At 39.9% G+C, this 11705-nt stretch overlaps 1 protein-coding gene and 1 long non-coding RNA gene across 3 annotated transcripts; both read right to left on the bottom strand.

Annotated features, from left to right (window-relative positions):
- Positions 1–5368: 5368 nt before the first annotated feature.
- On the bottom strand, positions 5369–5976 carry LOC120106670. The gene is made up of 3 exons (XR_005508754.1): positions 5839–5976; positions 5665–5736; positions 5369–5575 (listed from the first exon to the last, which is right to left on the bottom strand). It is a non-coding gene; the product is annotated as an uncharacterized LOC120106670 (long non-coding RNA).
- On the bottom strand, positions 5972–10609 carry LOC120106669 (zinc finger BED domain-containing protein RICESLEEPER 2-like). 2 transcript variants are annotated; one of them, XM_039119703.1, is made up of 3 exons: positions 7150–10609; positions 6927–7059; positions 5972–6841 (listed from the first exon to the last, which is right to left on the bottom strand). In XM_039119703.1, the coding sequence occupies exons 1-2, from the start codon at positions 9086–9088 to the stop codon at positions 6974–6976; spliced, it is 2025 nt and encodes a 674-aa protein (XP_038975631.1). In that variant the 5' UTR covers positions 9089–10609; the 3' UTR covers positions 5972–6841; positions 6927–6973. The 2 variants fall into 2 exon arrangements, with proteins under 2 accessions (XP_038975631.1, XP_038975632.1); XM_039119704.1 differs by having other exon boundaries at positions 6934–7059.
- Between the last annotated feature and the right edge of the window lie 1096 nt (positions 10610–11705).

Below are 11705 nucleotides of genomic sequence, written 5' to 3'. Positions count from 1 at the left end.
ATTAGCAAAAGAGCCCTGTAAGTGGGCCAGAATACCCAATTGGTGACTTGGAATTACAAACTCCCATTGAAATTAGGTTACTGAGTTGCCTGGAAGCTAGTGACACTGCTTTTTGTCTTTATTCTTTAGTCCATATTGTCCTCAAATTTTTAAATACTTACTTATATGGTAAGTAAGTATTGGATAACCTGCTCGTAAGGATTTGCTGTTTCTTTTATGCCCATCATTTTATTGAAAAAAAAAGAAAAGCAGAACAGGAACAAGTACCCATTTGAGTTTTATTTGACGCATGCTTAGTTCTTTTGAATTATTTTTTTCTAATTTCTAATGCCATTTTTTTTAATTCATTGACCATTACCCAGTACATGTTTCGGTTGTATGTACTGATTAATCTTGAGTAAACAAGTGCTGGTATTGTTTTTCAAATGTTCTAAATTTAGATGATAATTGTTGAACATTGCTTCATTGCACCCCCTCGCCTGCCCTTTCTCTGCTTAAAATCCTGGCTCTGCCCCTAGTGACAGCTTATTTAAGGCCAAGCTTTAAGGGTAAGCTTATCCAATTGATTTGTATCAATTGAATTCGGAAGATACTTATTTCTTAGAGCTATAAGTGTTCAACTCGTTTCATCAATAATTTATTGTTTGTGTAAGGGGTAGGTTGTACCATGTGCCTGCTCTGCTTATGCATGCATATGTGAAATTTTGCATGTGTGGATGCCTCTCTCTCATGCAATCATATATTATGATTTGCAGTTCTATCATGGTACAGGCCAAAATAGACATGTAGTTATTCTAATTTCTAAATGATCTTGTTATAAGCTCCACTAAATTTCTATTTTTGTTTTTTGAGTGTAGGACTAGAGACCAGGTTTATTCTTCCATTGATGCTGTGGAGTTGGCAGCAAAAACCTTCTGGTCTGCGGAAGTGATTGTGAATATGATTGTCCAGCTGTAGTGCAGTTATGGGATATTGAGTCTCCAGAATCCTGTCCATCTTTCCCTGCTAATGATTCTGTATGTTGTTTTTATTTGACTCCCAAAAATCTTACATATTCAACAGCTCACTGGCATAGTTTTTTCAACAGTATATTACACCATTGAAAACAAATCCAGCTTGCAACACTATAATAACAGGCGTAATCTGTTCTCTGATGCTTGGTTGACATTAATTTGTACGAATTTCAGGTTTGCAAGACAACTAACTAGTTGGATGCTATTTTGTGTAGGTGCTGGGGATGGGACTGATGGCTTATTTGATATCCAGAGTTGTGCTGCAATTAATCATTTCTCGGTGGGATCTGGTTACGAGGTGGTTTGTCTTTTCTGTAAAATACTTGGCTGAAATTTTATTATTATTTTTGGACTATTTTCTTAAACATCAATTTACTGGGATCATAACTGGTAAGATTTTATTTTTCTGACCATACTCAGGTACTTTTTGAGTTATGTCTTATGACTGCAGGCATTCAAACTTGAGGAAAATAGGTAAAGAATTTTGTTGGAGTTGGATTGATGCATAGTAGATGATGCTTGAGGCGCAAAAGTTTGGTTAAAGCTACAACTGCTGAGATTAGTCTTTAGTAAATTTGGAAATGGAAGGCTTAGAAAATGGTAGAGGTAGCTCAGGAGAGAAGCCTGGTTTGATTGACCCCCCTACTTGATCGATGTTGCTTTCCCTCCCCATGGCATTGTGGTAAGCAAGGTTTGAAGTATCGAATCGGCACTTGTGCCGATAGGCCGGTGGTATGGTGTCTTTGTGCCGTGCCGCAGGGAAATCGGCCATGGAGGGGGAGAGAGAAAAGGAGAGAGGAAAAGAGAGAGGCTGGGATTGGGAGGAAGGGAGGGAGAGAGCGGAGAGCGTGGTAGAGAGAGAGAAGCGAGGGAGTGGGAGAGGGAGAATGAAAGATTAGAAAAGAGGGAGAGAGGGAATAAAGGAGAGAGGGAATAAGGGAGGGAGAGAGAGGGTAGAAGGGGGGAGAGAGAAGGAAGAAGAGAGGGAGAGGGAGGAAGGGAGGGAGAGAAAGGGAGAGGGTGGCGAAATAGGGCCAAAGTCGAAGCCTTCTCTCCTCCATACATCGGAATAGGGGTAGAGCCTCTGTTTCGAAAGGAAACAGGGGCTTTGGCCCCTTTTTATATTTTTTTGAATTTTTGAAGTTAGCATGTTGACTTCACTTAATTTTTTTTTAAAACATGATAAGCGAAGTCGGTAGTTGCTATCGATTTTACTTAAAAAAATTTAAAAAGGACATTAAAAGAAGCTGAAGCCCTAGTTTCTTTTGAAACTAGAGCTCCGCCCCTGTTCTGATGCATGGAGGGAGGGCTTTGAAAGCCCTCTCTCCCCCTCCCTCGGCCTTGTTTTGGCAGCCCTCGCTCACCATTGCCCTCTCCCTCCCCCCTCTCTCTCTTTTTCTCTTCTCTCTCTCCCCCTCCTTCGCCGGTTTCTTGATTTGAAGTTTGGAATCATCTCGGTCTGCCGCCGGTACGGCTCGGTGTGCCCGAATTGGGCGGTACGAGACGGTTTCGTCGTCCTTGCTGATAAGTGTCTCCCCCTCTCCCTCTTTCCCTCCCTTCTTCCTCTCTCTCTCTCTCGTGCTTTGCTAAGGTTGGGGTTAGGGTTTCTCTTGACCCTCCCCTTCCTCCTTCCCTCCCTCTTTCTCGCTTGCTCTCACTCACTCTGCTAGGGCTAGGGTTAGGGTTAGGGTAAGGACTTAACCCTCAGCCCTCCCCTTTCCTCCCTCTCCCTCTCCCTCTCCCTCTCCCTCTTTCTCTCTCTTTTTCTCCCTCTTCCCCTTCCTCTCCTTATTTTCGGTACACCTTAGAGTGGCATGGTACGGACCCATACTAAATTGAACCGGTCATTGGCCGGTACAACCTCCCCGATATCGGTTCGGCGAATCTTAGTTATGCTGATTGTAGGATAGTTTAGTTGACTGAGATCAAGGTTCCAATCTTGGGTATCGGTTGGGCATCTTGAATTTTGACGTTTGTAGTTTTGTTGCTAAAAACAATTGACAAATAAAGCGAGTTAAGAAAACTCATGTTTCACATTTTAAAAAAAATGCATTTTTTTGGAATCATTTGATGTAGGATTTGGTATTTTAATGAAAGTCCAAAACTGCAAATTATTAATTCAAGGTACTACTCAATAAAGTCATGGTTTTTCCTATCTAATCAAGGTTCGCCGTACCGGTACCGGACTCCATATCGGTGCCACACTATCATAGTGTCGGTACGGTACGGTATGCGGTACGCCATCGGTACGGTATGGTATGCCCGGTACTGTCCGGTACGGTACGGTACAGCATACCATGTATCTAATATGACTATAAATATCTATGAGTAAAATGCATAAGTATCAAATTACACCGAGTTTGTAACCTTATATGATATTTGCCATTTACTTTTAAAATTATTCTGATTCTCCTAATTCTCCAGCTTTGTCTTATCCTTGGCCTTACCTTTATTGTCATGCTTGTGCTTTGCTCAAAATCCTTATGGTCTATACTTCTATACTGCTTCCCAAGCATCTATCTGTTAATTAGGTTCACTGTTGATGCATTTTGCGATCTTTGAATACTTTGTCTATCCCTATTTTCTTATTCTTTTTTCCTCGATTGGTTCTTATAACTCTTATCACCATCCCTTGCCCATCCTTCATAGACGATGATTGTGACAATTTGTCTGTATTTCTAGTTTTTACTATTAAGATTCTTAACTTTATTATTAGCTTGTCCAACATCCATGATTGCCAGCGTATGTGTTTGACAGGCTTTGAACTCTTTGGTGAATGAACATATAATTAGAATCTTGTTCCTCGTGTAAACAAGGTTTACTTATGTTGTGTACTGTTCTGAAATATCAAGTTTCTCTATGACGGTTGAATTGTGAATTTTGAGGCCTATCCCATTGCTCTTTGCTTTACTATGGCATATTTCTTGTTCTATTTTCAATTTTCAAGGTTATGCTTCTCGTGATGACTAACATTTCTATTTTCATTATCTGACTTTGATGCCTTGCAATTAACATGGTTGTTGCCTTCATTTTCCTGTCATCTCCTTACTGTACATTTTGATGTGACAAATAGATGACAATATGTGATTGACTTCCACATTTTCAGCCATGACTTCCCACGTACCTTATTGTTCCATATATTTAGTTTATTAGGTATCCTTTACTCTGTTTAATAAGATTTGGATACTATGTTCACACTATCTAAATTACAAATTTTCATCCTTGATCCACTATGGGATAGAGGTGTAACATAATTGTACTTTATATGTTTGGATTGCATACATATGGTCATCCTTTGCGGGTTAGCCTTGGCATAATAGTAAAGTTGTTCTATTGCGACCTGGATGTCACGGGTTCGAAACATGGAAATAGCCTCTCCATGCATGGTGGTAAGGTTGTGTATATTTGACCCTCCCCAGATCCTATAATAGTAGGAGCCTTGTGCACTAGGCTGCCCATTTTCATGGTTGTCCTATGTGTATGAGTTACACCATTGGCGTAAATTACTTGAGAATCAAATGTAATATGTTAGGAGTATGGTTTGCATAGTTGTCTAATAACACTCATTGTTGCATCCTTTTAACTACTTATCCTCATCCCCCTCCCCCAATCCTAGAAGTTCAGCGTATGACAACTTTTTGGTTTTAGATTGGTGTGAATTTGGCAAATTCCGAGAAATCCTAGCTGCATTTTGCCTGATAATATAGTGATGCTCCAAAATGAACTTCTAATTTTGCCTTTTGTTTAATTTTTGGTTTTATCTTTTATTTTATTTTGATCTCTCTTTTTTTTGCAGCTTTTAAGTTTTATTTGATGTGTATTTATATTTCTTTATTGCAGGTGACATCTGTTTCATTTAGTGGTTGCGATACCTATTTTGTTGCCTCTATCAAATAATACCTACCAATAAACTGTGGGAAGGTTTCTTCAGATGCATCTTGTCAAAGCAATGATATGCGTTTCTTTAGGCCTCTACATTAGGGCTGGAAGTGGGCCGGGCCGGGTTGGGCCAAACCCCTACTCAAGCCCGGCCCGAATTTTTTTTCCGGGCTTCGGGCCGGGCCGGAGCCCGAAAAATTTTTAAGGAACAAGGCCCGAGCCCGGCCCGAGCCCATTTGGGCCGGCCCAATTGGGCCCTAACCTGGGCCGGCCCGTTTGGGCCAGCTCGTTTGGGCCAGCCCGATCCCGAGCCCGGCCCGATCCCCAGCCCGGCCCGATCCCGAGCCCGGCCAGCCCGTTTGGGTCAGCTCCAATGTAGTTTAAAAGCTGCTCTAAATCCTACCAAACGAAAACAAAATGTGATTGGCAAAATACAAATGCATATAAAATATCAGATGCTTTATGCTTAAAAGCTGCACAAAGAAATGAAGAGAATATATCATACAATATGCAATTAGGAGTCACAAAGTCATAGCTGCCCTGTTTTATGTGCTTCTTTAACTTATTTTTCATATTTACACTTATTTTCATATTTACACAGCAGATAAGCATTCTTATGAAGCAGAGAGCTTATACCACCTGGGTTTCCAGTGCCTGGAATATGTCTGTTCGAGAAACCATTCCTGTTTAAACACATTTCAGATCATATCAGTAAATATTCATTGACAAGATCCCCAGAGAACAGTTTAGTCTTTATGTATATATCTCTTACCTACAACTTGCTGTTTTTCATTTACGATTGGTACCCTATGGATCTTCATCTTAAGCATCAAAGCTGCAGCATCTGCACGATATTGCAGCCAAGAAACAAGAGTATTTCCCAAATTTTATGGAATCACATACGCAATTATGTTCATAAAGAAAGAAGGTTCAGTTACAAACTTACCTAAAACTGTCTTGTCAGGTGACAGAGTGATGGCAGGAGAGGACATCACTTCACCAACCTTCGATTTCAACTGCTTAACCAATAATACCCTATCAGAAAATTGAGTAGAGGAAGAGGGATAGGAGAGGTAGGGAAATAAAAATTAACTTCTGATGAAAATTGTACCATCTTAGTACTGAACCATAAGTGCCACTTGGCCACCAGATTTTATTATGCATGAATCAGTTAGAAAGATGAAGCATATATGAAAATGTAATCTTGAAATACTCTTTTATCATGGAACCTTAATTGAATAAGGAAAAATATCAATTGATAGAATTCAGACGGCTTTGTAATCTGATGATATAGACTCAACTGAAGGAGCATAGTCATGAATATATGAACGTGAGCCTCCCAAGCGCAAAGGATATCGTAGAGGAACATCAAGGTACGATGCAATAAGCAATACAGCCTGCAAAGCAAGGAAGAAAATAAATAACAAGCCGACCCTGATATCTCTACCTGGCTACCTGCTTACCATGATAGCTCTACAAAGTGAGACTCTTGAGTGGTTCCATGGTTCATCATAAAGTCACTGAAGCAACCCAGCAATGGATAATAGTGCACTTACCTTTAAAGAACCACAAAGAAACAGTAGATATACGGATCAAAATTCAGCTTTATAATGTCATTCCCCTGAGTGGTTCCATATGCTGCTCTTGTAAACATACAAGCAAAAATGTCGACAAGCAAACAACCTATTCAACTTAAATCAAATATAAGATAGACCAAGTAGGCAATCAGACAGATCATTAACAAAATAGCATCTGATAGTTTGAAGATAACTTGCAAAAAAATTCATTCCATGCAACCAACTGCAACGATACAACTGAAACCAAACAAAAGGATTCCATCAAAAACAAGAGGATAAAAAAAATCATCGGCCTGAAGTCGTTGTTCCCTGCACAATAATATATTCATCATATCCATGTAATAGAGAAACCCCCTGAAGTCAGCTTCAAGCCTGCAGTTCAAAAACATACAACTCTCATAAAATTTTGCAACAAATAACCATGATCCACATGAAAATACTCCATCCACAAACATACTTCATACTTGATACTTTAGGTATGAACTAGATCTGATGAGGGTATCGTCATTCAGTTCTCCCAAATTGCCCACTCCAGGAGTCCAGGGTGTCGTCATCTACATTCAACGTTACAGAACTCGAGCAATTTGCAACTGTTAACACACAAATCAATCATAAATGTTTAAATTATAAGTACAATAAGCAAATAAAAAATATTAGATAAATTTAAAAGATTTATATACCTTCATCATATTGTTCACGAAGCCAATCTTGGGTACACACTAAGGCTTCTACGGTAGAAGGGCTCAAAGAGCTTCGATACTGATCCACAACTCTACCACCAGTGCTGAATGCTGACTCAGATGAAACAGTGGAGACTGGAATAGCTAGAACATCTCGAGCCATTCTTGATAGTATAGGATAGACTGCTGCATTGCTCTTCCACCAAGCCAAGATGTCAAACTCTTTATTCTCCAAATCAGGAAGTACATCATCATCCAAATAACTATCCAACTCGGATCTCTTAGGGCGTTTTGAAGAACTCTGACTTCTAAATTGAGCAAAGTCCATACCAAATTTTTTTTGGGAAGAAACTGAACTTATATCACCTTGTCCACCAAAATTAGATGTTCGCTCACTTGAACTCATAGAGGGGTGCATTCTTGTTGCATCTACATACTCATTATACAATTTAAAAAGACAAGCACGAATATCATCAATCTTTTTCTTGCACTCCTCCAACTCAAATGCCTTTTGATAACAAAATTCTACAAATATCAACTTTGATCTGGGATCCAAAATAGAAGCAATTACCAACAAATTATTGCACTGAGACCAATATTTGTTAAACTTCTTTAGCATCTCATTTGTTAATTGCTTCACTGTTTCATCAGTATCGATACTTTCATCCATCAACAAAGCCCTAATTCCCCAAACTTCTTTTAGGTATAAATTGGATGTGGGATACTTACAACCAGAAAATACTTTAGTGGCATCAAGAAAGGCTTCTAAAAATTTAAGAATTATAGAAGCCTTTTTCCATTCATCATTGGTGGGGCATACACATGAATGCTCAGTTGCATATCTAATAAGAGCATCTTTATAACCAAGTGCATCATGCAACATTTCATAAGTAGAATTCCATCTTGTAGGAACATCCAAAGTGAGTCCTTTTCTAGCAGGAAGTCTCATATGCTGTAGAATTTCATTAAATGCTTGCATTCGAGATGGGGATGCAGAGACATATCTAACAATTTCTCTTATACATTCAATAGCTTCATGAATGATTTTCATTCCATCCTGAACCATAATATTTAATATATGTGCACAACATCTAATATGACTGTACTCCCCACTAAACAACATTGAAGCACAAAAGTGATCTCGGAGCCTTCTCATTACAGCATCATTTGTGCTGCAATTATCCAAAGTAATAGCACATATTTTATAATCCAATTCCCATTCAACAAGACATTTTTTTACAGCATCTTCAATTGCAAAGCTGGTGTGAGGGTATGGAAGTTTCTTGAAACTAATAATCTTCTTATGCAGAGTAAAGTCAGAATCAATATAATGTGCTGTGAAAGAAATATAACCGATTTTCTGATTTGATGTCCAAATATCAGTAGTGAAACTGACTCGAGAACTTAGGTTCTTGAATACATCATGCAATTTTTTCCTCTCTTCTTGATACAAAGCCATACAATCATGTTTTACAGTCTTACGACCCATAAGTTTGAATAATGGCTGAAGAGATCTCATAAAATCCAGAAAAACAGTGTGCTCAACAATACGAAATGGAAGCTCAGCACATATGATAAATTTTGCAAGAATTTTTCTACTCTCTTCTTGATTGAATTTGAAACACTTTATCGGATCTTTTGAACTTGGTAGTAAGAGCAACTGATTAGTCGAATTCTTTTGATACCTCTTGCAAACATTTTCAAGATGGCGTTTTAGATGACTCGTTCCTCCTTTAGTGCTCCCACTTAAAACTTTTTTACAATATTTGCACTTAGCTATTGACCCTTTAGAATTTTTTTCCTCGATAAAGTGATTCCATACCCAAGATCTTTTTTTAGAAGAATTGTCACAAATATTTTCAGCAGTATCTTCATTTCTATCATCCTCATTCCTTAAATCTTCAACAGTCTCATTTTCACCAACTTTAGAATGAGACATTAGTAAAAATAATCTGCCCAAATAACAAAATAAATATCACAAATTTAACCTATAGCATCAGATATGTACGAAAATTTAAAACTCTTGTTATTGACAAAGTTGGAGATATAGTCATGTCATTACTATCTCAATGAATCATCCCCTGTTTGTTACAGTCTTATAAACAGATGAGATATGAGCAGCTTCTGGAATGGAAGATATATTATTTAGTTCCTAGGCTTACAGGTTGTTAAGGTTGGAAAGATAATAAGGACTTTCTGAAACCTTCAAATCAGATAAAGAGAGGAGAAAATAAAGAGGAAAGGAATCAGCGAGACTATGGATCAGTGATCACTGATCAACAAATTAAGATTGAGTTCAGTGTGTCTGAGGCAAACAACAAGAAAAGCAAGCCAATAGCATCAGGCATTACACATCACACTTTTAATTACCTATTCAAAACCACAAACCTAATTAAAACCACAAACTTAGTAGAATTGTAGAAATAACAGTAAATGTCTAAAATGCACTAAACACAACTTGTGGATTTATGGCAGCACAACCACCTCAAAAGCACATGATCCTCTTATTTGTGATATTTGGCAGATGAAATGAGCTCTACTAACTTTTAAAGCCTCCCCCTTTTGTTTTCGAGAAGGGGAGCAAGCAATAGATTAGTAAAAAAATAATATTTTAGGCACCACAGTCCACAGAGGAAGGAGGAGAAGAGGATAAGTAATTACCTCTTTCTCGGCAGGTCGGTCAGCGCCACAGAGGAAGGAGGAGAAGAGGATCGGGGCCGGTGAAGCACCAAGACTCGAGAGAATAGAACAAGGTAAAGCACCAAGAGGCAAGAGAGAATAGATTATCCAAAAAACCCTAATCTGAGAGCCGACTAGAGCCGATGCACCTCAAGTGACGATCAATTTTGGCGGTGAGGGGGTGGAGCCTGGAGGAGAAGGGAGATGAGGGCGACGATCCGAGACGATTGGCACTCGGTGAGTCGGCGACGACGACGATCCGAGAAGGGAGCGGAGAAACCCTAGCCGACGACGACGAGCCTCCACTGCTCTCGTCTCGCCTCTGCACTCGACAAGCCGCTGCCGCCGACGACGACTGGTGAGAAACCCTAGACGACGACGAGCCTCCACGCCTCCACTGGACCACCGTCTCCGGCTCTCCGCGTCTCGGTCTCGCGGCTCTCCGCTCTCGCCTAGGGTTTCACGAGTTCAATCACGAGTTCACGACTCGTCAAACAAAGTTACAAAACCCCAAAAATCCCCCTAAGTCGCGACTCGCGACTGGCTCGGGCCGTCTGCCCGTCTTCGATCTCGTTCAGGCTCGCATTGGGCCCGGGCTCGGGCTGGGCCCGGGCCGGGCCAATGGAAAACCCGAGCCCGGCCCGAAATAGAATTGGGCTTAAGATTTCAGCCCGAGCCCGGCCCGAAATAGAATTGGGCTTAAGTTTTTAACCCATAGCCCGGCCCGCAGGCAGCCCGGCCCGATGGGCTTCGGGCCGGCCCGAGCCCACTTCCAGCCCTACTCTACATTGTTTGAGCAAATGCCTACTGCATAACATGCTAATCAACTGCCAGGGTGAGTTTCTAACTTTGTTGCATACTATTTATACCATTGAACTTCTATCTTTTCAAAGAAGCCCGATGGCATCAACCATTTGGTAATCTGATGCGAATCTATCTTCATATCATTGATTCAAACTAAATTGGTCAAAGTACTTATTTACTAATATTACTGGGTCAAAAGCTAATAAAAGATGATGGTTTCATCCAAGATTCGCTCTCTCGGTACCGGACTGGTATCGGTACCGGACTATTATAGTGTTGGTATGTGGTACAGTATGAGACGACGAGACATACTGAGTGTCCATATGGTATGAGACTGCATACTGGTATGGTATGTCCTGATACGGTACGATACATGCCGGTATAGTATGGTACCGATAGTACAACAAGTAGTTCTCTAATTTATTTTGAACATTAAGTACCATAACAAAAATTGTCTTCTTGAGTTTGATATGTAAGAAATGGCTTTATAGGAGAAAGATGGACTTACATTATTATACATGTATTTTAAATCTTCTGTTGCATGCTATTAAAAAAATGAAGGACATCGATCAAAAACTTGAATAATTTTAGGTGTAAGAGTGCGTTAGGTATATCTTTTTATATATGGGCTGCAATTGTATGGATTTGGGCCTGGTTGATTGCCCGGATCATGCATAACATTCATTTAAAGTGGTTGGTTCTCCCACTTGTGGGCATTTTGGTTTATCTAAGATTAAAGGGGAGAATATTATGGGCATTGTGCCTATGCATTCCTTTCCTCTTTCCCCTTCCTCTCCTTCCATTACTACTTTCTCTACTCCTTGTTCATTCTACTTTTGGGCCTTGCACCATCATTTGAGACTCATACAATTGTTAAATGCTTAGAGCCACAAAAAGTCCAGCTCAAAGTATGCCGTATTGGTCGCTACTGATCGTATAGGTATATAGTCTTATACCATACCGACACTAAGCATGCTTCATGATCTCACACCATACTGCATACCAACATTATAATAGGATGGTACCAGTACGGGGTTCGGTATCGAGATGGCGAATCTTGATCCAGCTGGTTC

This window comes from Phoenix dactylifera, unplaced genomic scaffold (assembly GCF_009389715.1).
Source record: "Phoenix dactylifera cultivar Barhee BC4 unplaced genomic scaffold, palm_55x_up_171113_PBpolish2nd_filt_p 000601F, whole genome shotgun sequence".
Classification (NCBI taxonomy): Eukaryota; Viridiplantae; Streptophyta; class Magnoliopsida; order Arecales; family Arecaceae; genus Phoenix; species Phoenix dactylifera.
The sequence above is the reverse complement of the archived record's forward strand: the minus strand, read 5'-3'. Positions and strand labels throughout refer to the sequence as shown.

Excerpts from the sequence above, each read along its gene's own strand:
- LOC120106669 (XM_039119703.1), bottom strand. The coding sequence starts at position 9,088 with ATGTCTCATTCTAAAGTTGGTGAAAATGAGACTGTTGAAGATTTAAGG. Across the intron at positions 7,060-7,149 it reads TCGTGAACAATATGATGAAG|TTGCAAATTGCTCGAGTTCT; the intron begins GTATATAAATCT and ends GTGTGTTAACAG.